The 25,947-nt window shown below is 45.4% G+C and overlaps 1 protein-coding gene across 1 annotated transcript; it reads right to left on the reverse strand.

Annotated features, from left to right (window-relative positions):
- Positions 1–8,723: 8,723 nt before the first annotated feature.
- On the reverse strand, positions 8,724–12,227 carry LOC124699220 (phosphatidylinositol 4-phosphate 5-kinase 6-like). Its single transcript, XM_047231559.1, has 8 exons — positions 10,846–12,227; positions 10,564–10,731; positions 10,227–10,392; positions 10,011–10,127; positions 9,718–9,911; positions 9,462–9,547; positions 9,329–9,377; positions 8,724–9,012 (listed from the first exon to the last, which is right to left on the reverse strand). Exons 1-8 carry the CDS (start codon positions 12,216–12,218, stop codon positions 8,724–8,726), a joined length of 2,442 nt encoding a protein of 813 aa, XP_047087515.1. The 5' UTR covers positions 12,219–12,227.
- Positions 12,228–25,947: the final 13,720 nt, after the last annotated feature.

Here is a 25,947-nt window from a genome sequence, read left to right on the forward strand (position 1 = left end):
GTTTTTCGCATCGGGGGTTTCGCGACGGAGGCTTTAAGTAGGCGGAAGGGCGAGTCGGGGGCTGACGAGGGGCCCACACCACGGGCGGCGCGGGCCCTCCTTGGCCGCGCCGCCATGTGGTTTGGCCACCTCGTGGCCCCACTTCGTATGCTCTTCGGTCTTCCGGAAGGTTCGTGGCGAAATAGGCCCCTGGGTCTTTGTTTCGTCCAATTCCGAGAATATTTCGTTACTAGGATTTCGAAACCAAAAACAGCAGAAAACGGAAGCGGCACTTCGGCATCTTGTTAATAGGTTAGTTCCAGAAAATGCACGAATATGACATAAAGTGTGCATAAAACATGTAGGTATCATCAATAATATGGCATAGAACATAAGAAATTATCGATACGTCGGAGACGTATCAATCCCCTTGGGACGTTAGTATGCTTCTTCTTCCTTTTTGGTGTTTCGATGCCAAAGGGGGAGAAGTTGATCTATTAGGACGGGAATTTGCATGGGGATGCCGAGGGCTTGGTGCTTCTTTTTGGTTTTTCGGCCTTGGCATCATACCTTATCCCTAGTTATTCGGAACTTATTCGTATGCTTGCTACTCTATTTGTGGATCTCCCCCCCCGGTTTGTATTAAGACTTGTTCGTGGTAGCCTATATTGGTCTTCGTTATTTATCTCTTGTTGGCTACACCAATTCTATGGTGGCACTTATTGTGAGTTTGGGTTTTCTCAAGGCAAAGGTATGACAAATCCACCCAAAGCTCTTTGAATGATCATGTGTTGCCTCCATAGTGTGCATATGCTATATGAACTTGTCAAATATCCTTGTTGCATATGTGCATGGTTTGTAGAATCTAGGGGGAGTTGTTTCTCTAGGATGTGTGCATTTGTATTCAAATGCATATTCTAATTATGCACACATCTAGGGGGAGCTCCGTCTAGTTGCAAATCTAGTATCTTATCATAATATCTTATGCCATTGCAAATTCTTGTGTTGTCATCAAACACCAAAAAGGGGGAGATTGAAAGATCAAGATCTATATCCCGTGTTTTGTGTGTTTGATGACAACACTTGAATGAATTTAACCATGCACAAAGATTGTATTTGATAGATTTGCAAGTGCATGATGTCCTCGCTAAACACGTCATGAACAGAAGACTGAAGCGTAGCTTATAGGTTTTATGGTTTTGTGTGTGTGTCGCGAGGTGACATGATTGGAGAGGAAAAGAGGAAAAATCAGTTTCTGCTTGACCGGTACTACCGGTACCAGGAGCGGTAGTACCGCTACCCTACTGGTACCGCTCCACGGTACCGCTCTAGAGATTTGCACTGAAAAATCCCACAGAGAGCCTTGCGGTACCTCTGCGGTACCTTGAGCGGTAGTCCGCTTGAGAGCGGTACTACCGCCTCGGTACCGCTTAGGTACCGTAACGCAAGTTACGACACCACCGCCGTGGTACCGCTTAAGTACCGTGCGTGGTCCAGTTACTCACAGAGTTCATTGCGGTACCTCAAGCGGTACCACAAGCGGTGCTACCCTAAGCGGTAGTACCGCTTAGGCGGAAACTGCACATAACGGTTGGATTGAAGGGACCCTATAAAAAGGCCCCTTCTTCCCCAGCTCGTTTTTAGCTCTTCTCTCTCTCTCCTCCATTGTTGCTAAGCTCAAACCTTGTGGATCTCCCCACCTACCCAATCAATCTTGCCCAAATTCGGAGGAGTGGTGGAGGAGGCCCCGATCTATCATTCTACCAAGAGATAATTCACCAATACCATCTAGTCCTTAGTGGATCTTGTTGTTAGGATTCCTATGGTGGGATCTTGGAAGAAGTGCTCCTATGGAGGCTAGCTTGGTGTTGTGCTAGCCCCATAGGGTGTTGGGAACTTCCTAGTGTTGTGGAGCTCGCCCCAACCTTGTGAAGGAACCACCGCCTCGACCGGTGCCTTAGTGGAGAAGGGGGAGCCCCTTTGTGGAGCTCTCTCGAGGAAGAAGGTGAGGCCTTCCTTCGTGGTGTGGTCGCCTAGCCTCTTGTGTGAGGCTAGCACCTCCTCAACGCAGATGTACTCCCTTTTGTGGGAGGAACTGCGGGAAACAAACCTCGCCTCGTCTCCGCGCCCTCCGGTTGTCCCGCTCCTTACCCTTACTATCATGCTTGGTTCTTTTGCTTGTTGCACTAGACTAGGATCATACTAGGAATATCTCCACCACTAAAGCTATCACCTTTACCTTCCGCATCGCCTAAAAATTGAAAAAGACATAAAATTTGCGTAGCGTCCATTCACCCCCCTCTTGTTCGCTACGATCCATTCACTTATGTTTACCGAACCTTTCCAATTTTCTTTGTTTGGTGTTATGTTCAATGGATGGAAGATAGGCTAGGGTCAAAGATTCTCATGCAACTATGCATGCATATATAAATGAAGCACAATATTATGTAGGAAATACAATAGTGATAAGAGATTTCTGAGCAACACATCCGTAAATACTATTGCCCCTAAAAGCAGAGGTGACAATAGCCTCTTGATCCAACCATTGTCCCCACACCCGCGAGTAACAACAATTATTAAGTAAAACATACCAAAGCATTAAGATAGATGATTATGCTATTTATTCCAAGCGGATCACTAAACGCGTACCGTTACTTTCCCCTTTCTGTCACTGAGGTTTTGAGATAGCACACTGTTCTCCACTTATCCCACCTCTTCCCTTGATCGATCCCGAGAGGCTTGGATACCTGCAAGTCCTAGAATCGAGGCAAATAGACAAGGGTACAAGATTACAAATCTCCTATTCAATTTATGCACAAAACTCATATGATTAGACTAGGACATATGCCCGTGCGTTGCATCGGGAGAGAAATATAAAATGCAGCGCTACAACTGAAAACTCACCGGTGACAAAAAAAGTTCACATATACTTATTCTAGATATAATTGCACCACCGACAATAGTCGTCCGCGGTGTGTATTTCATAATATGCGTTGGTGCCCTTCCCATGACAAAAACTTTGTACTCCCCATAGATTCTTTTCATGATGACAGCATGCGCCTCTCTCCGTGATGACCTTTGGATTGGCAATCTTGTCACCTCGTTGTCGCTCCATGACCCGTTGAGGAGCAACGACATTACAAAAAAAAAATATATACTACTACATGAAACATTTTCTATATTCATAGATCCCAAATAAGATGATGTGGCAATTTTAATATTCTACTTTAGAAAAGTTATGTCGCAACTAAACAACAATGTGGGAAAAGAAAAAACATGGAGCATAAAAAAAAGTGACGTGCAAGGTAGCCCCTCACGTGATTAATGTTGAAGATAATCACAAAGTCTCGTTTCTCCCAGTCCGATTATGTCATCTAACTGATCCAGCTATGACTGTTGAAGATGATATTACGTGTTTTAGCCTGGCCGGTGGTGAACAATATGAATAAGTTCAAGCAAAATCCAACCCTCGTATTGAAGCTGAACCTATATGTAGCTTTTGCATGCGAATTTGTTAAGCGCGCACACAGAGAGAGAGAGACAGAGAGAGAGAGAGAGAGAGGAAATTGCTTCAAGCAAAAAGAGTTGTCAGTTCACACTTTAAGCAGGCAAGCAGCTAAGAGAATACTAAATATGAAGCTCTGAAATTTCCTATTGTTCCTAGCCCGCATTGTCTCATGGCTTCGTTTTTTTCCAAGATCAGTGCGAATCCTTCCATTGAGATGGAGTAGCCTTTCAATGATGCAGTGACAACTTCTGTTGTCTCAAAACAGAAATATATTCGTTCCCGACGGAGTCTTGTAATTTGTACTATTTGGCTTCCCGTGGGCACCAGCCACCGCCCACCAGTTGGTAAAAACGCAAGATGCGGTGAGCCATTAGCGTGCCGAGCGCGACACCAAGGTCGCATCCCTCGTTGTTCTCATCACTTTTTACATTCACCTCTGCGGGAAAGAAGTCCAAATAACCCCCTTAAGTATTGGGTTTGGGACTCTAAACCCCCTTAAATTTAGATTGGGACATTTAATCCCCTAAGTATCAAATACCAGGCAATTTACCCCCTTAGCTGTTTTAGTAGCGGTTTTGGTCCACGTGGCAAGTGGTTTTAGCCGAGCTGCTCATCTCATATGTCGTCAGTCATCTCTACCGGCGGCGCGTGGGCGCTGCTCCGGGGGCCGCACCTCGCCGCCTCCTTCCGGCTTCCGCGAACTCGATGAGAAGCTCACCGTTGTCCTCGACGTGTTCCCCACCGCCTCCCTCCGCCTCTCGCACAACGTAGCCGGACACCTCGAGCTCCTTCGTGCCCATTGCTGCCAACGCCTGGCATCGAGAGGAGGTTCCGCATCGGTGTTGCGCGGACGCGGATGACTTGCCCGTCAGGTTGCGGCTTCGCCCGAACGAGCCGCTGCCGTGCACGTGGTGGTTGCGGAGATTGATGTTGGTCAGGTGCGCGTGGCCCCGGAGGTGCTCGCCGCTGCTACTGCACGCCGCCGCCTCAGGAGCCGCGTTCTCCGGCTGTGCTGGTGGTGGGCAGGGGTGTGCAGCTGCAGTTCTGCTGTTCCCATCCAAAAACTGCCACGAGGACACGGTGGAGGTCGCACTGAGGCCGCTCGTCGGCGACGCCCACGGCCGGGACTACTGCATCTACCGGCGACTCTACCCTGACCAGCGGTGTATTTGTATGTTTTCAGTTGTCCGTATGATTCTTGCAGCCAGAGCTTGATGATGATCAGGATGCACGCACAGGCCTTGATGTTGAACCAACTTATCTGGCAGAGCAGCGGCGCGACAAAGGGACCGGGTTACGATTCTACGGCCGGCGGTCAGAGGACGCGCCTCCTCGTCCCAGTTGCCGGCGGGATCATCGAGCTCTTCGCCTCGAGATACGTATGTGCGCGTGTGGTCAATGATGGATAATATTATCAGCTCTTCCTGGTGCACCGCACGCAACAGCCTTTGCTAAAACCACTTGCCACGTGCATCAAAACAACTATACTAAAACAGCCAAGGGGGTATGTTACCTGGTATTTGATACTTAGGGGAGTTAAATGCTCCAATCTAAACTTAGGGGGGTTAGCGTCCTAAACCTAATACTTAGAGGTTATTTAGACTTCTTTCCCTCTGCGTCGAGCGCCGCACAATCGAGCTCGAAGCCGCTGCCAAGAACAGCCGTGACACACCGACACCCGCGGGGAGTCTCTCCGACATGGATCACGTACAGCCTTCAACGCATCCTGCAAGCCTACAGCGTGAATATTGGCATCCGCTTCGACTGTCATAGGCAGCTGCATCAGATGATTGGTGGCGAGACGCGGAGGCAGCGAGGAGGTCGCGATGTCGTCTTCGCGGCGCTGTGGCCTGGAAGATCCTCCCGCTCGTAGCCCTCGTCCTCCCGGTAAACCGCCGCTTCAACGACCTCGTGGACGGACCCGGCCGCCGCCACTGCTATGCGCCTCTGATGACGCCGTCGGCTATGGTCAGACTCTCCAGCTCGTATCGCTCTTCCTTCTCGTTATGCGGCCGCCTCGTCGCCCCGCGGGACGGACCCGGCTGCCGGCGCCGCCATATACCAGCTGGTAAACCCAGATCGGTGCCCGTTCCTGTCAAGTATCGAATCCAATCGGTTACCTGCGGCCTGCGGGCAGAATTTAAGGACAGTGCTATTTGCTAAGTCCTGTTCGATTACGCTACGATTGGCTACAATTTTAGGAAGGAAACCTCGATATTGGCGCGGTGTGACAGTCGTGTGCGATCAAGGTTCTTAAGTGGGCCGGTCATCCAAGCGATCTATCGGCCACGAACCGATCTATCGAGGAAACAAAACGAAGCGAACGATAAAAAAAAAGGGTTCGGCAGACGAATCGTTATTCAATAAACGGTGGCATTGCCTGTAATTTTGACTGAAACATAGGGGCAAAAATAGACGGACCAACAAGAAGCCTTATTTTCTTTATTATTAGGTATAGATGCAGATAAGCGCTGCGAGGATTCACCCCGACCCGCAGTCCGTGAGGACTACTCACTCATGATAACAAGATCGAAGATAGAAATCATTGTGGCAAATACTTAGATTGAACCAAATATTCTTACAATGGTTGTCAATTCTCAAGGAGATCTCTATTACATGGTGATGACTATGACTATGGAGGGGATTGAAGAGGAATGTGATGAACTATGGTGGTGAATCTCCTCCGGTGAGTTGCAGATAGATCTGGTGGATGGCGGCTCTGTTTAATGATGAATGACTCTCCTTCTAGACTGGCTCCCTCCATGAAAGTTATATGGTTTGACCTCAGGAATGCTCTGGCACCCAGTACGAGCTGACGGTACGGGAGGAGCTTACCCCTACCGGTTACCTTCCCCAAAGTGGAGGTTGTAGTGTCCTATGGTTGTAAAATGGAGGACCATACTACTGTTTTTCTTTCAAAGGGACGCATAACAGTGTTACCTGCCCCAAAGTGGAGGTTGTAGTGTCCTAGTGTCCTATATTTGGTATATGGCGTTTTTTTTGGATACAGATTTGGTGCACATGAGTATCAGTGCTCTCGAATTTAAAATATTCAAAAGCTCTATTTTTGTATTTTAAAAAATCATAAAATTTATTCCATAAATACATACATATGTCATGAATACTCGTGCAAAGTTTCAGTAGAAATTATGTTTTATTTTGAGCTACAAAAAAACAAATTTATGGTTGTCTATAGGGATAATTTTTGTCATAAATTTGTCTTTTTATATAGTTCATAATACAACATATTTTCTTCCGAAATTTCTACAATACATTCATAAGATTTCTATGTATGTGCAGATTTAAGCCCAGATTTTTTGAAATCCTAGAAATATGTTTTAAAAAAACGGGAACACTAGTGTTTACGTGCCAAAGTTGCTTTTCGGGTTTTTTTTTTTTTGATTTGTTTGATAATAACTGCCAGCGGCCGGAGGGAGTACATCGGGCGGGTTCTGCTTCTAGGGTTTGTAGCGGCGCTGGAGCAGCCCGCACGAGCCGCCCAAGCGCGTTTTTAACCGACGTACATCTAACCAAATCTCAGATGTCCTCTGTTTATATAGTCTGATCAGGCAATCCTCTTGTCGTAAAGATGAATTTTCTTCCTAAGAATTGTTGTACCGAGATCAAATCACTTTCTGGCTAAGCTAACAAACAATTGGGCAATTCAGAGATAAAACAAAATGGAGGACGCGTACTACTGTTTTTTTCTTTCAAAGGGACGCGTAACACTGTTACCTGCTCCAAAGTGGAGGTTGTAATGTCTATATTCGGTATAAATGGTGTTTTGTTTTGCTTTGTTTGATAACTTACAAAAAACTTATCGGTCATCTCGTATTTCTGTTTGTTCAAGTACTCTCCACACGAACTTTTCTTGTTGTTCAACGCTAAAGTTTTCAGTCTCTTGAAGTTATTATCTCCCTTCCAAAATGTATGTACTCCGTAATATTTCAGAAAGCTAATTTAGTTTTCTAAAAAAATCCAAACGGAGGTAGTAGTACGCACCGGTACGGAAATGGTAATGCGTTTATAGCACTTCCTCTGCTTATATAGTCTGATCAGGCAATCCTCTTGTCGTTTTTCCAAACATAAAAAAATGAATTTTCTTTCTAAGAATTGTGGTACCGAGATGAAATAACTTTCTGGCTTAGCTAACGAACAGTTGCGCAATTCAGAGATAAAACAAAATGTAGGACGCGTAATACTTTCGAAGAGACGTGTAATACTGTTACGTGCTCGCGTCTTGGTCTGACGTCTCACTCTGCCCCAGGTGGCACTTGAGCTCAAATATATACCCCATGAACGATCAAAGCTAATTCTCTCATCGGTATCGATCGCCATCGCCATCACTTTCGCCTGACCGCCTTCGTCCTCCGGGGCTAGCTAGCTCTTCGGGCAAAATGGCGTTCCCCCTGACCGTGATAGTGCCCAACTACGTGCCCGACGACTGGAGCTTCCAAGACCGCACCCGCCGGGACAGCACTAGACGTGGCTTCTTCGACAGGGTGCGGCCGGAGCGGGACGCTGCCGCCCAGGACGTGACGGCTGGCGGCTGCTTCTCTTGCTTTGACCCGGCGTCGAGCGAGGCCATAGCTGGGCTGCGCGTGCCGGTGGCCGGCGAGACGAGGGAGGAGTGCTGCGCAGTGTTCCTTGAGGACTTCGAGGAGGAAGGCGGCGACGTCCACCTCAGGACAATGCCCTGCTCGCACTCCTTCCACGAGGGCTGCATCTTCCGGTGGCTCCGGGTCAGCCGGGTATGTCCCTGCTGCCGCTTCCCGCTGCCCTCCGCCGACGAGGAGTGCCTCCAGGACCAGCCGGCGCCGGAGCTGGAGATAGAACCAACTGACGAATGATTCATTCATCCTCTGCTATCGTTTGTTTGTTCTACTGTGTAATTGTAGTCATGCTGTTCCGAATTCCCTGTCAATTTTATCTGACGACGACGATGTAATGCTCTGCTTGGACTGGTTCAGTTCAGTGATATGATGCGGTTTATTAAGAAATGAAGCAATGGTTACATGAATAACACTCTCTGTTCTACATCCTTTCCATGCCAATCTCAGCATGATCGCGGTTACGCTAGCTCTAATTAAATGAGGATATCATTTGTGAAATGTACAGAACCTATGAACAATTTCCAGCTGAACCAAAATTTGCCGTGCCGACACGTCGCCCGCCCATCTATGGTCGGAAGAATCAGATCTTTTTCCTTTTTCTCAATGGAGGAAATGAGAAATCACTACACATCTTCAGTGAAAGCCCTGTATATGAAGTCTCTGAACCGCTTGCAGTACTGCTTGGGGTCGACGGCAGATATAGAGTTGGGGTCATAGAGTTGGGACTTGTAGGCGTGCTCCAGCTTCTTGCTGATGTCGTAGTCCTGCAGGATGTCAATGATGCCGAAGAAGAGGACCACCTCCCGAAATTCTCCGGTGGGATCGCCGATGAGAGGCGACTCGCTCTCGGGGTTCCGCACGACGTTCTCCACCCTCGACTGCATGGCGATCCCCAGTTTCAGTGGTAATTTCCTGCAAAGATCATACTATGTTGTGAGGCTTGCAAGTGTCTTCAGTTGAGAGTAGTGATCTTTCAGTTGGTAGTTTTGTTTTGTTTGACAGCATCTTTGAGTTGCTAGTTAGTTAGTAAGCAGTTAAGCACTGCCTATTTCTTCAGGAACAGGACGATACCATGTTCCACTGAAGAAGTGGATCACATTACTTGACCTTTCCAATGCAAGTCTAATTGTGTTGCATCGATAACAAGTTAAGAACTGAAAACAGTATTGTCATGCATATTTTACAAATATTTGGTAGCGAATTGCTGTAAATTGCATTTGTGATATACCTATTTTGTTCAGAATCTTCAGCAGCACCGTTGTCAGCATTAGTACAATCTGTAACAGGCAGGAAAGGAGAGATTATTTTTCAGGACATCTGAATTCAAAATACTATATTTTATGAGGTAATCATATGTTTACGTCGATCTTTGAAGTGAATGCCGACTAAAAGACTATAATCCATGATCCTCTCCTGCTCTAGCAACTCGCAATCTTTGTCCACTTGCCTGGTAATTAAGAAACATAAACCATAACACAAGGATGGTTAAGTGACTTTTAAACACACTTTTTTAGGAGTACCCGTTTTGGGTGATTAATTTAGGACATTTAGTACTAGCATTAAAACGTAACCAGATAAAATAAATCTTTTGCACACAATTGGCGGATGTAAACATACCTGCAGAAGTCCTGGAACCAAGTTCCTCCTAACCGGAAAATAAAATTGAGATCAAGATCCTTCAGAGTGGTGTGCTCATCAATTTGATCAAGGGGTTTGTCGGTCATGCGACCTTGCGAAGATCCTTTCAAATCAAAACGCCGATGAATCGCATAGTGAGAGCAGAAGAGGTTCCCCATTATGACAAACCGAACCTGAATGAAATAGCAACAAAACCTGAGCATATACTCAGGCGTATATCTTCCCTGATGGTCATTTTCAACGAACACACCAACTGTTCAACGCATCCTAACCTTTTTCTGAATACCTCCTGTGATTTTAACACAGTGCAGGCCAAAGAACTTGGTCACTAGAGTATGTTCGTAATTGCGTACATGTTTATAATAGGCTGGAAGCATCCTAAGAAGCACCTGTTCATAACACCAAAAACCACAAAATCAGATCTTGCAATGCCATATTTAATTTCTTTCAATAAAGGGAATATATTTATTTGTATCTTAATAGCTTACCTTAACTTCTGCTTTCTTCATTGTCTTGATCATGTACTTGTCATCATTGGTGAGGTAGAAGAAGCTTCCACTTTTGCCAGGCGATGATAGCTCCCGGAGCGCATCATCGCCGCAAATGGAGATCATGTAGTCTGCTGGGTCAACGTCGAAGAGCTTGCGCAATGTCCTGGAGTAAGATCACGCAAGATCAGTCATTTCAGTAGGTAGTGCAATATTCGCATTTTGCTCTTCAATTTTGGGTGATACATGAACTGTAGTCAATCAAAAACTTTTATCAAATTTCTTCAGTTTTTGAAGGGACTGGTTCAATCCAAATAATGCAAAAAATATTTCGGACCTGAAGACCAAGGGGCAGTAGTCCTTCCACCGGAAATCGCAGGATTGGTGAGGCGGCGTGTGCTTTGATCCTTCAGGAGGAAACCTCGTCCACACCTTCTCATTGGGATCAAACGCCCTTGATTTCAGATCCAGCGTGTTTGGCGCAGAATGCCTCCCCACAGCATGCCTGCTCGAGCTCCAAACAAATTGAGTTCATGGTGATCATTTCGTGTCAGTGCAATGGCAGCTGCCGGCAGAGACAGATTCAAATTCATGGCAATTGTTTGGCCGGCGCGCGCACCTGATGCCAAGCTGGAGGTTGAGCATGAGCTCGTAGTTCTTGTGCCCCTTGGATATGGTCTCCCCCTGCTTCTTCGCCGGCTTCGGCGGGGCGCGCATGCACGACGTCGCTCGCAGCCACGCCCTCTCCACTGACGCCGCCCTGGCCTGCGCATCCTCGCTGCCGCCGGCCAGGAACTGGCCGGACTGCGTCTGGGCCGGGGCCGGGGCCTCCTCCGCTTCGGGAATGTTGTCCATGTCCGACACACTGCTCATCCTGTGCACGCTGGACCTCCTCCCTTGGATTTGCTCGGGCTCCGGCGGCCGCCACACCGGCTTCTTGAGCACGGCCTCTACCCCGGGCCACGTGACTATCTTCTGCGACGGCAGCAGCGACGCCACCTTCCCCTCCGTCACCTCCAGCTCCTCCAGCAGTTTGGTGATCGCCTCCCTGGGCTCCCGCGGCGGCATGGGCACGGCCGGCCCACCGGAAGGAGGGTAGTAGACGCCGCTCTTGGCGTTGGTCTCGCCAGACTCCTGCTCCTGCCACCAGACCCCGATGTACATGCTTCCGTCAGCCCACCGGAACGTGCCCTGGCCCTTTGGCTTGGCGTCCTCCCACGCGCCGTCGTACCGGTCGCCGTCCGCCCATATCACGGTGCCGCAGCCGTGCATCTCGCCGGCCTTCCACGTGCCGATGTACTCGTGCCCGTACCGCCAAATATAGCGGCCGTGCCCGTCCTGCCGCCCGTCGCGCCAGTGTCCGTCGTAGACGTCGCCGTTGGCGTACGCCTGCGTGCCGCGGCCGTGCCGGAAGTTGTTGGCCCAGTGTCCCGCGAACGTGTCCCCGAACTCGCCGATGTAGGTGCCGTGTCCGTGCATGTAGCCGCCGGCGAGGTCGCCCTCGTAGGTTGCGCCGGAGGGCCAGGAGAACTTGCCACGGCCGGACGCGCGCCCCCGGCGCCACGAGCCCTCGTACATGCTGCCGTCCGTCCACAAAAACTTGCCGGAGCCGTGCGGGAGGTCCTCGCTGACGCCACCCTGGTAGAAGTCGCCGCTGGGGAGCAGCTGCTCCGAGTGGGTGACCGAGACCGCAGAATCGTCGTCTTCCTCCTCGTCCTCGTCCTCCTCCTCCTCGTCGTCCTCGTCTTCGTCATTCTCCTCGGTGGCAGCGCTGTCGGCGTCGTTTTCGACAACGTCATAGCCGTAGATGGTGTTGGAAGAGGCGACCACGGAGAGGGCGACGGCTGGGTCGCCGTCGATCACGGCGGGTCCGGTGGCTGGAAATACGGAGCTACCTCGGCGGATGGCCATGGTGGTGTTGAGCTTGCGGATCCCCGCCTCCCACAGCCGGCTCGCCGGAGCCGGGATCTGGTTCATCTTGCCCCCCGTCATGGTGGCGTGACGTGAACGTGATCGAGGCAGTCAGATAGATCGGTTAAAGAAAGAATGCCCGCGCGAGGCAACAAGCTAGGGGAGAAGGACGTCGACGGAGGAAGCCATGGCGTTGCGTTGCATGGCGCGCGAGAGTTTTGGGTGAGGACGCTGGAGAGGGAAATAAATGTTGGAGGATGAGAGGAGTTGTCGGGGAAGGAGCCCGCATGGAGGAGAGCTCGACATTTGGAGGGAGCCAGGGCGGTCGAATTTTCAAGCCTCTTGCACCCGTAGTCCCGTACCTAACCTTTCCCCCCGAACTTGCAAACTTTTTCTTTTCTTTTGGCAGCCACAATAACATTCAACTACCTCTCTAGCCCGAAATATATGACGCAGCCCATTCACAAATTAAAATTGAAACAGGTTAAATCCAGCAATTATACAATATGCTGATGGTACAATTTTCATATTCGAAGATAGTTTAGAAAGTGCTAGGAATTTAAATTTTATCATATGTATTTTTTAGCAACTTATGGGCTTGATTAAAATTTATCTTATGTATTTTTCCCGTCTAAGTATTTGGGGGTACCTATGCATTACAAGTGTTTGTGAGGAAAAGCACCGAGGATAAGATAGAGAATAAGATTGCTAGGTGGAAAGGCAGTCTTACTTCGATAGGAGATCTAGGTTGATTTTGATTCAATCTTCTCTCAACAATGTAGTTTTATGATTTTGTTTTTTGTGATGCCAAAAGGGTTCGTGAAAAGATGTGACTTTCGGGATCGCATGCTTTGGCAAGAAAAGCAAAACGTAAAGAAATACCACCTAGTTAAACGGGTTGATATATGTCGGCCAAAATACCAAGGAGGACCTGGGGTGATAAATTTGCGTCTTAAGAATATTAGTCTTCTCGATAAGTGGATTTAGAGGTTTGAGAATGAAGAGGGTATATGGCGGGATTTGGTTAGGGCAAAGTACCTCAGAAAAGGGACTTTTACTCAATGCAAGCCAAGCGATGCTCATTCACACTTTTGGTCAGGTTTGGTGTTCGTAAAAGATCTTTTGTATAGTTGTTGTAAAAGAGTAATCGGTGATGGCATGAAGACTCGATTTTGGGAGGATAGGTGAGTTCGACATAGGCCATTATGCCAAAATTTCCCACGGTTGTATAATTTGTGCTGTAGACATAATTTTACTATTAATACGGTTTTCACTACACGGTTTGAGGTTTTTTGAGAAGTCATAAGGTTCTTACACAATGAAACTTAAGAGATGTGGTTAAAACTTTTGGAAACTTGCAGTCATGTTAGTTTGACTGAAGAGCGGGATAGGCTAGTGTGGTTATTGACTAAATCGGATGTTTTCATGTGAAATCAACGTATTCCTTTCTAATTGCTAAGAGAGTTAATTTTCCATATAAAGTTTTGTGGACCCTTAAATTACCTTTGAGGATCGAAGTTTTTTTTTTTTGCTAAGCCAATTTTTTTTACTCTTGAAAGTGCATGCTCTCATGTTGTTTTCAAGTACTCCGTATCTTAAGGTTATACTTAAGAAAAATCTATGACGTCCTTTACATGACAGAGTGAGTATAATTTTAAGGTTTGTGCCTCCTCGTGCGGCGGCGTGCCGCACCAGGACGCCTAGCCGCCAGCATCTTGGGCCTCCCGTCTCCCCCTCCCCATCCCGCCGTCGTTGGCAACGTTGTCGGGCAAAGACCGTGTGGCGGCGTCGGTGGATCTTCCTCGGCCAAGATCTGGAGGTTGGCACCGACATCCATCCGCTCCATCCTCAACGATGGCGACCGGTCTTTGGCGTACTGTACGGTGGCAGGCGACTCGGGTTGGGTGGTGGCATTGGGCCAATCTGGGCCCAAGGGGTTCGGATTGGACACTCCTCCCCCTGCACCACGACGTCTCCGACGATGGCCCCTAGAGGCTAGGCCATTCCCGCAACACAAGGATACCAAGGCGGCGGCGCCCTCCTTCTCCGCCGAAGGCGGTCGGCCTGGATGGTTTGTGGTGTTCATCCCACATTTGGCAGGTCGCCGGCGGGTGGCGTGGGGGATGCTCGCACGGCATGAATAAAGTTGGTGGTCCTAGGATCTCTGTCACGGCATTAAGATGATCTGCTTGATGCATGTCTCCATTGATCTAGTCAGACTGTCGAGTTTCGGAAGACTCCGCCAGCGAACTTCAAATGGACAACATGCCTAGAGATTGTCGGATGGGATGGTATTCGGTCATGTGCAACCATGTTTTTCTGGCCATTGGTTTCAGCGGGAGCGATTCGAAGCTCTGCAGGTTGTTGCCATCATGGGAACATGTCTTTAGATCCAATCCATGGTGAAGTAGATCGCGGAGAATGACACGAAAGCTGAGTTCCGAGGATTAGTAATGGTGGTTCAAGTACTGGTGGTGATGAGGAATTGTCTTTGGTGATTTGTGACTTGGAGAAGTGGTAATGGCAAGTGTGGGCGATAATACGGGAGAATTCAGATTCTAAACTTGCAGGGTGAAAATCCAAGGTCTGACCTTAACTGGATGTACCTAGCAATAGCCTTGTTGGAGGCATTGTTTTGTGAGCGCGGACTTTCTCCAGGGTCAAAACCTATGATCTATGATCATGGCGATGGCGGCGCTTGTGTACTATTTCCTTCTTGGAGGCGTCGCTTTTGGAGAAGATGGAGTTCTGGTACTGTATCCATGGTGTTTGGGTCGCTGCAACAAGGAATAGATCTCTGTACCGGGGTTTTCTAATATGTAATTTTTTTTTGCTGTGTGCATCTATATTGTCATTGGGGCACTGTGTTGTTTCAGAGGGTGTAATTAATATCTTTTTTAGAAAAACACAGTACAAACATAGACGCTCACATACACGCGCATACACTCACCCCTATGAACGTATACACGCACACCCTACCCCTATGAGCACCTCCGGTAGACTGAGCCGGTGAATTAGATCTTGAAATTGATGAAGCCACAAATTAGTACTCCCTCCGGTTCATATTAATTGATTCTAATATGGATGTATCTAGACACATTTTAGTTCTAGATACATCCATATTGAAGTAAATTAATATGGATCGGAGGGAGTATCTTTTTTAATTAATATATTCTTTTTTATCGAAAAATAGACCCCCAAATCTCAAAACATTTCAAACCAGCCCCAAGGGGTATCGTTTAATCTCAGGTATCCTACCAATAATCTCAAACATGTATCGATCAATCTCAGCCGTTCTTGTGTTTTACTCAGAAAAACGTTTCGATCTTTGAAATCTATGGAAGCACAAGCCATAATTTTAATATTTGGATGCTGATAATCAGTGTACTAGCAGCATTTTCTATATGAATAGTCCACGTATCTGTGGCTAAATAAAGAACCAAGAATATACTGCATACAATGATATTTCTAGTCGTGGGATAGCAACACGTGTCCTCCGATTTCTCAAAAGGACGTGTTTGCTGTTTGAAAGGCCGGCTCGTCCGATTTTGCAGCGACTCCCGGTCAGAGAAGCGGACAAAGAATGCAAGCATCCAAATAAGGAAACCATGCATGCATGCAGAACCGGCCAAAAGGAGTAACCGTGCCAAATCGAGACTTTGACAACACATAGCGCCTGGTGGTGAACGATGTAGAAAGGTCTCATTCTTGGACCCATTCTATCACAAGTTGAGAAAAGGGGACAAAATATTTGTGTCGGTCTTGAGAGAGTATGATCTATAGGAGGCTATATTTTGACATACGGTCTTTAAACATATTTAAAATGTTAAAAATTGGAAATAAAAAATCCACACGTACATCTTCACGTGCTAAGCGCTCACAAAGTTGTTTCAAGAAAAATCTATTTGTCATGTGGCTTAAAAACAGGACTTTTCGCAAGATATTTTTTTCTCTTTTTTTACATAGACCCTAAAAAAATCCTTTTTCGTGAAACTTGACGAATGAACATATATTGTGGAGATATATATGCAGATTTTTTTCAAAGATTTTTGACATTTCAAAATATGCTTTTTTGGTAGAGGGTGCATATGCACCCGGGAGCCGAAATGATTTTCCGCTCTAGGTGATAGTAAAAAAAAGAATGAAATGCATCCATTGTCTATTTCAAATATTCAGAAACTGACGGTTTCATCGGCGACGATAGGTGGATCGATGGGCGGTCTCTTCATGACATGGGGCCGGACCTTGTTGCACTCATTCCGAGACACCTCAGAAAGTGCCGCATGGTGAGCGAGACGCTGGTAGGCCGCAACTAGATTACTCACATTACATGGCCCTTGAGCTTCCCAGCTCTTTGGCAATATATTTAGGTATGGATCCAGCCGTCCGATATTCAACTCGGAGCTGGACAGGTTGATTTGGAGGTGGACAAACGACACCCAATACTCCTCCTAGTCTTGTTACAACATCCTTTTCGATGGAGAACTTGTTTCAGGGTCTTGGAAGCTCAACTGGAAGTCATGGCCACACCCATGGTGAAGTTCTTCATCTCGCTTGCATGTCAGGCTCCGTGGACTCCAAATCTCGCGAGTTGCCTGCTATGCGACCAGTACTCGGAGGAGACAATGACTCTCATGGGTTGTTGGATCTTGAAGCATCGCAACACGGCCGTCTTCAACAACGCTCGAACCTCCGTTGCCTCCTTCCTTGACACGATCGTGGGCAGTAGCGGGGCTAGCTTGGGGCATTGGCCCACTGCTCCCCTAGACTAGCTTGCTTTGTTTGAGTTGTATGGTGTGGTGTTAGTTCTTATTTGAACTTGTACATAAACACCTTTTTCTATCAACGCTTCGAAACACAATGTTTTTTGTCTTTTCATGAAAAAATCTTGTTATATCCGGAACTTCAAAACGTAACACTTATGTCTTGGTACTTCATTAAATCATCTCTTAAGTCTGTTTGGCATCTTGTCTTTCTCTTGTGTCCGTTGAACGGCACCTCGTCAGATCGGGGGCTTTGGTGGGATTTCTTAGTACCAAGATCGGCTAAGCATCTGCGTGGAGGCGCCGTTCTTCATCGTTGAAAATTGACAAAATTGACTTATTTTCAAAATTTTAACACAAAATAACATATTCCATTTTTTCAATCTAACATATTTCTACAACGACTAACCGGAGAGTTATGATATAATTGCATCTGACAAGGCTCGGAGCATTATATGCCCATGACCATAGCGCCTTGCCCCAAGGCGTTATGGGAATGGTGCCTAGAGTCAAGGAATCACCATGGTGTTATGCAGGTATAACCGCACACTCGAGTTGGCTTTATGGAGATAGGTTATATGGGAAAAGGTTCAGATAGGTTCTTTATGCATTCATCATTTGAAAAGAGGTAAATTATGAAAGCTTTGTTGGAAGGCAGCGAAGGGAAAACAAACGTTTCGTCCTGGGCTCCCGCGAGTCCCAGGGCGAAACCCTAGTGCGCCGCCGCCAGCCCCTGTCCTCCTCCTCTCTTGCCTCATTGCCGCCAGGGGCGCCACCAGGCGAAGCTCGGGCGGCCTCGGCGGTGGCGGGGCGTCTCCTCCCCTCCTCGCGGTGATGGTCGGTGCATGGAGGTGCGACGGCGGCGTGGTGGCTCTGTGGGCTGGGCGTGCTCGGGGCGACGGCGGCTTCCTCGGGAGCTTCTGCTAATGCGGGCGTCGTGAACTCGGCCCGCTGCGGGCTGATGGAGGCGGGAGGCACGTCGCGAGGGTGGTCACCCTCGGCGCCATGGCGGTCTGGCGGCGGCGCAACGCCCTGCAAGTGGAGCCGGACGGGCAGCACGGCCAGTCTGGTCGCCTTGTGCTCGGGCTGGGGCAGGAGCCCAGGCCCGGCCGAGCCCATCAAGTCCCCAGATCTAGAACATCAGGCAGCCATGGGGATGCAGGTGCCGTTCTGGCCATTTCTAGGTTTGTGGTGTTCCTGCTGGCCGTCGCGCTCTTGCGGACGCGAGACCCTTGCTCTGTTGTCCCCCGTGTTCCATCGGATCTTCGGTGGTCTGAGTTTGGACGCCGGGGCGGCGACCCTGGAAGGTGGGTGGCAACGTCGACCGAAAGGCTGGTGGCGTTCGTTGGTGCTGGCCGGTCTTCTTGGCCGTGTGGGAAATGAGGAGCCGGCGGAAGGCTGGTTGCGGCGTAGTAGTGCTCCGGCGCTTTCTTCGTTTGTTCGTTGGCGTCTCCACTGTTTGGTTTCGCTGCGCCAGATACGGCATGGTTGGTCCTCGGACTGCCCGTTCTGCGTCCGTGCGAGTTGTGTGGGGAGTTGCCGGGGGAAACTCTTGGCTGGCTATGTGTCAGCCACATCGGCAACGACGATACTATCGCCGTTATCCTCTTGAAGGGTTGGTGAGGTAACCTTCCCCCTATTCATCTTCTTCCCGGTGAAAACTCAGGCTACGTCCGAGCGACGATGGCGCAATGCGTCGTTCTCCTCCTTGAAGACGCCGCTTTGGGTCGAGGGGACAGAGGGATAACGGTGTGGTGACAATGACGGTGGTGCGGTTTGGGTGTGGCTATGGTGAGGCCAGTGGCAGCAGTCAGCAAGTTCAAGGCTTTTTGGGGGCTCAGCCACCTCTATGTTCTATGGTGGCCGGTGGTACGACACTCTCGAGCCTGGGTGAGGAGGGAAGGGTCCCTCCTCCGGCAGCAGCACGACGAGGCGGTCTTGGGGCCGGATCTTCATCTCTTTGATGCTGGTGCTTCTCCTATTCGCTTGCCATGTCTCTTTCCGTCCGCGGTAGTTCTCCGTAGCTTGTACATGAGGGTTCTTCGGTGGCGCTGCCTGCTGGAATTCGGTGTTGTTCCTCTAGGGCTTTGCCTCTTTCTTTTCATCTTGTTCAACTTTGTGTAATCAACACATGTATCCTAGCCGGCTGAGGGCTTTATTAATTTAAATTTAGGCTCTTAAACCTTATGTTTAAAAAGAGGTAAATTATGTTTTTTTTCATCATCATGGTGGCATCTGCCTAAGCCGCCGCCATCTCGAGAAAATGAGAGAGGAGGTGAGAGGATGGCATTGAGTGGTTACTCTAACATAGGGGCTTAGATATGATGCAAATATTCATGTGGTCCGTCAGTTTACTATCGGTGTGGCGTTGTTCAAAGGCCATGTAGCTATCATCAGATGAGAAAATGACTTGAAAGAATCCGAAGTATCGGGACAAAAGTGTTACGTTTCAATGTTTTGGGACGGAAGTGTTACTTTCTGAATAGTTTGAGGACCTTCGATGCATTTTTTACTCTAAAAATTAAATTTGTAGAAGTCAACATAAATTAGCCAAATAACTCATGTTATAACCATGTGCATGCAACTGACGTTTTTCTCCCGTTGGCCCCATAATACTACTCTCTCTGTACGTACATATATTCCGAGGTTTAGCTTTGACCAATAAAGCGAGGATTATGTGCTACAAAACTTATACCTTTGAATTCATCTTCGAGTAAAGTTTTAATTTGAACGGTATAACATGACATAATTCTAATGTACTAAATCAAATTGATATCCAAAATTAGAGCACACAAAACAAAGAAGTCACGTAAGTCTGGACGAAGGGGGTACATCTTACTTTGTTCTCTTCAAGTTTGGCTAGCTTAATACTCCCTCCGTCCCAAAATGTAAGACGTCTAAACATTAGTCAAAAGTCAACATTTTTAAGTTTGACCAAGATTATATACTAAAATATAAACATTTACAGTACTGAATCAACATGAATAGATTCACCATAAAATATATTTTCTTAATATGTCCATTCAATATTATAGATGTAAACATATTTTTCTAAATATTTGGTCAAAGTTAGTAAAGTTTAACTTCTGACCAGTCCTTAGACGCCTTATATTTTGGGATGGAGAGAATAACTACTAATGTGTAAGATTATCGGTCCAGTTGTCCAACAAACCTTTCGAATACATTTCTGCATATAGTACACGTCGTTTAGCAATTAAAGGGGCTTATGTAATGTCACTCTCCACATGTCACGTTCCACCGGCTACAATCATGCGCTCCGTTGCTAGGTACATTCCAGGATTTTGTTTCCGTGAATTAATTGAGGACAAGTCAGCAAGAATAGTATGTGAGTGTGACAAAAGTGGTTATCACAAAAGTGAATGTGGAAACGCTGTCTATGGTCTGGTTATAGCATCCCCTTTCTCAATTCCTTTCTAAGTCTCAGATGCAAAGATGCAATCTGCAATGCTATCTGCAAAAAGCATCCAAAATATGTGTCTATATATCTAGAATTTCTCTTTTGCTATGCTGGCCAAAGACTGAGAATAGGGAGTGACATGCAAAAGTAATTTTATACGGAATACTTATATGTAATGTCATGTAACTAAATTGTACATGCCAACCACAATTTGTTTTCACCTACTCCCTTAATTTTTTAAGATGAAAAAAGGGACCCCGCCTCCCCGGCTCCATTCCATTAAACAAAGAATCTGAGACCTAAACTACAGGCTAAAGCCAAGATCGAGTAGAAGCGTAGCATCTGGAGAGATCTTATTAAACAACTAGATTTAGATGTGCGCCTTGGCGCACGATCCCGTGAAGGCCGTGTTGATGTTCATTTTATGAAAGTAGGATTAAAAAAAGTACCAGCTAATAAGAATCAGGTGAAAACCAAAATGTGACAAACAAATATGAATATCTCAGCAGCAATGAGAAATCCTGCCAAAAATTGGGAAACCTATTACACATAGCAGCAAAAACTTGGACAAAATAGCTTAGTCTCACTTTCTTTGATTGTAGTATCGTCAGCCGAGTAAAGTTCTTTTATTAGAAGAAAGGATCCACACAATCAACACACCATTGGCATCTACATGTGATGGTTCAACGGGTGAATCATTTTATAGATAGTTGTTCTCGATCTTGCACTTATTGTAGCGAGCTATGCCTATTTAAGATATTGTAGAACAAAAGCATGATCTTAGGAAGCTATGCATTTTAGGATATTGTGACAAAAACAAAGGTAATACCAAATTTAACATTGTTGAACAGAAACACACAAACACAAACTGTATCTAATCTATTAGAGGGGCAATAACCTAGAGAGAACAAATGTTGGACAAAGATAAGGTAGACACAACTTACCGCTTACAGATGAACATGCAAATTCTGTGCAACAAAATCAGACACATTTACATAAAAAAGAAACACTGGTCCATTCCATTAGTACATCACATTGGGTATATCACCAGCAACTGTGTTTGAAACAAATTAAGAGAATTGGCTCAGCCAGGTCTCTATAAGGCCACTCCCAATAAAGCATCCATGCACAAATAAAGTCCACAAAACATTTAGACCAACTCTCATTTGCAAATTTATCTTTCTAAATGAAGTACCTAATTTATTGAGATCATATTCCTCGCTGGAAATGGCTTTCTTCAGAATCATGGAGTCTGCCTGAAACATTCCAGTTTGGCGGCCCAATTTGAGTGACGGTGATAGCTTTCTTTGAAGCTAGAGCTTCTACATGTGGCGGGTTAGCAACATGTTCCAAGTTGCCTGCACAGGCTGCCAGATGCACCCTGGTCATTTTGGATGCTGAAGCCCCAACCTCCAGATTTTGATGACTACATTGGCCCACGATCCCATGAAGTTTGCAGTGATATACATCTGTGCAACAACAATAAAAATCAGGTGGGAAACGATAATATTTTTTGGATTTTACAAAACAAAATCAATAAGATGAAATTAGGATAAAATTCATGAAATCAATGTTAAAGTTGTTAGATGCATTGGCACTGTAATTTGAAGAATATAATGTCACAGGAGCCATCACACATATAGAAGACAACATTAGGTGGACATTTAATCTGACGTAAGTGTTGGAGCAAAATAAATTTCACAAGTCCGTAGAGAAAATCAATGTTAAAGTTGTTAGATGCATTGGCACTGTAATCCGAAAAATATAATGTCACAGAAGCCTTCACACATACAGAAGAACACATTAGGTGGACAACTGGACATTTAATCCGACATAAGTGTTGGAGCAAAATAAATGGCATAAGCCCATAGAGGCAATAGGACCATACAGACACTGCAAAACATTATTTTGTTAGCATGTATCTTGTTTCATCGGGAAAAATAGAAGTCTATATTACTAAACATGTGTTTCTTGTCTAAACATTGAACTTCATAACTATTAGTAGTTGGTATCTTTTAGCACCGTACAGTTTTGGCATCCAAAACAGTAGTAGTATTAAGCACCAATACAACCAAAATCTCACAGAAACCATAGCCAGCGCCACAATATATCAATCAAATTGCACAAAAGTACAGAGGAGAACCAGGTTATACCTGAACCGGAGGTCATAGTCTAAGGAGACGGCAAGCTACTCGTAGCAGGGGCCGGACAACCATAGTCTACCGTGCGGGAGGACATAGCCAGGCCAGAGCAGCAGAGGTGAGCTCATAGAGGAGGTGCAGGCAAAGGCACGGGAGCACCTGCACCACATAGGCAACCACTGAAACCTTGCCACCGATTGCGTAAAAAACTGCTACCACTCAAACCTAAGCAGTTGGGATCACACCTTAACATCTCGAAATAAACACGCGGAAAAAAGAATATGCGCTCAAATCGACAACAACAATGATGCGGGGTTCTAAACAGATGTAAAAGTTCAATCTGAATAGGCGTATATATCACTTTGATATAGATGCAGAGACTAAATAAAAGAGACACAAGAGAATTTATTGTAATCTCATTCAAAATCACTTTTGACGGTGCCTGATCGACACAATAGAATGACCCAGCCACATCCCACCATAGTTTCCACTTTGGTGCCACTGCCATTGATATGGCCTCGTTCAAACTGTAGTCATGATAAATTACACATAAATTACTGAAGGTATCTTATTTCTTAAATTACGCAAGATAACATGTCTTACCATAAGCACGCTTTGTGCCATTGGCTAGTGAACTGGGAGGCCATGTAATGTAAATGAGAAGGCTAGATCTGATTATAATGGATTGGTGCTTCACAGGGAACTGTAAATTTAGTACATGGCTAGATCTGATTATGATGGATTGAAAGACATGCTTCACAAAAACTGGCAAATTAGCAAAGAGCTAGAAAAATAATTTAGTTCAACATTAGGAGTCACATGGCAGTGTTCATCATGAAGATTGGTGGGGCTTGTTGTTTTCAAGCGTGAAGGGTCTACAACATCAAAAATTCATCAATTTAGTAGCAAAGTTGATTTTTAACCTAATAGGAAGCATTATGAGAACTCATCATTGCATTCACGCTATTCTCAGAATGTAGCACATTTTATAAGCTCTATATTTTGTAAGAACAACAAAAGGAAGAAAACAGTAAGAATTTACAATTATAACATATGTTCCTTTCTTCACTTAAGAAACCAAATGCCACTTTGTCATTTACTTGCAGAATCAGGCCTATTAGGTGTGCACGATCAATAAGAACTGAAAAATACCACCACTTCCGCAAAATTGATAAAGTAAACATCAGATGTCAAGAATGCATTATATATTGATTTAACTAATATAATATATGGATTGTATCGCATCCAGGCTATGTTTTATGCAATTTTTACGGTATTGCAATTTCAATTTTTTAACCAAACATTCTGTCAAATATTTCAAAACACAAAGATGCCACATAAATAAAGATACATATGTAAAAGAAAGCCAATGAACAGACCTTTGTATAATATATGTTGCACACCATCAATGCCCAATATAACAGTAGGACACCTCGGGCATGGCTAAAATAGAGAGCTTACCATCTAATCATACAACACCGTGAAAGTGAAAGATCTGTTATAGTGCGAAACCGAGGACTAAAATATAAAGGAGAGCTCCTGGTAATACAGGTTTGGAACATTGAATTGGTAAAATGGTCTTCTACGTGAAGGAATATTTTGGTGATCACCTGATCCTCCTGCCCAAAGCTAACCATGTCAATTTTGGACATAAGAAAAGTGAAACAATGAGAACACATAACACCATATGACAAGACTATTTAGATCATGTACCATTCAATTTCAGGGAAAAAAAGGAATGTGTTTCTTAGAGGAAACGGGAAGAAGAATGTGGCACTTAGCATGCCGGAGCAAATCTCAGTCCAATTAGTAACATCACCGACAGCTCAACAACATTGTATGTATATATACATAGAAAACAGTATTGGTGTCTGAATCACACTGTTAAAAAAGGTCATAGATAGTATGCCTGTTCATTTTCGTTGGCGTCATAATTAAGTAAATTTACATAACCAAACTCCAACAAATATATTTGTAATAACCTACTAAAACATCAGAAATGGTTGTCCAAATAGTACCCTGAAACATGCCTCACCTTGCATACACACAACAACGGCGGTCATTCTCCTTGAAAATAAAAGATGCATAGCTAGTGTTTACAAAGTGAGGGCAACATCAGCAGTAATAATTGCACCTACAATACATTAATTAATTAATAAAATAAAACTAAGTTAGCTAGCTGAGGCACAAATAATGCAAGTGTGGCCACAAACCCAGTTGTTTCCTCATGGATAAGAACATACACTGAAAGATTATTATGGCCTTTAAAACTAAATTATTTCGTTGATGTCACCTGAAAGTTACAACATGATAACACCTACCATTTCTCCATATTCAGGACAGCAAATTATCCAACCTATGATACAGGGTTAGGCAATATATACTGAAAGATAAACTCAATTGTGCATATCTAAATTACCAGCTCTTATATACATAAATATAGAAACAACGCATTGCTTCAAGGACATGAATTTTGACGTTCTTTGTGTAAAGAAAATATTTATTTAGTTGTACCTGAGAATACTTGCCCTTTCCCTCAGATTCACGTCTTACAAATTACTCGTAATTATATAAACAAGAACCATTGGAAAAGACATCTTACCTTGCTTCCATGTCATTGTGTTTTTCGGGCTGATTCCGGATAAGAAGATAACACACGGTAACACACGCTTACAACTTCATCAAGTAAAAGAAGGTAGATAACTGCAAGAAAATTCTAGATGAGCAATTTGGTGATGCCAAAATAAGATTGATAACAAAATGATTCAGAAAGAAGAACCGACATGAATGCAAAGCGAGGAAGGAGGCCTTTAGCTTGGTCTGAACGTGACTCACAGTCGGACCAGCGCAAGTGCCACAATGATGGTCAACACCTGCTATCTATCACCATTGGAATTCATATCGGTAGGACCATAGCCTGAAATATGAATAAAAGAACATTAATAAGTGCAATGTACTACAATTGACAGAGAATGAAACAACAGAGCAACACTCAACACCATATCATATTTTGTAGTGATGTAAGATGCATCCAAGAAAAAGAAGAGATCAAACCAATACCTTAACTGCATATCAAGATGAGGAGGTGACGGATGGAAAACACGACGCAAATGAACCTGAAATACATAAATAAAACTGCAGTTTGTAGTTTTGTATATGGATTTAATTTCACCAAGCGCAGAACATGTGGGCACTAACCGGACAGAAGAAAGACTATTATAAAAAATTGAAAGGCCATACCTGAATAGATGATCCGATTGGTAACCACATCTGAAGCGAAACACGTGCAATAACTACATGATAAATTATCTGAAAAGAAGGGTGCCATGCTCTGTTTAACTTTCATTCTTGATGCGTTCAGCATATAGGATAAAATTGGATCAGAACATATGTAAGGGAAATACCTTCCATAGTCTTCTCATCCTGGTTCTCATACCTGCATGTAGCTATACCATGTAGCTATACGATTTGTAACAATAGCAGCAAAT

This window comes from Lolium rigidum, chromosome 3, assembly GCF_022539505.1.
Source record: "Lolium rigidum isolate FL_2022 chromosome 3, APGP_CSIRO_Lrig_0.1, whole genome shotgun sequence".
NCBI lineage: Eukaryota > Viridiplantae > Streptophyta > Magnoliopsida > Poales > Poaceae > Lolium > Lolium rigidum.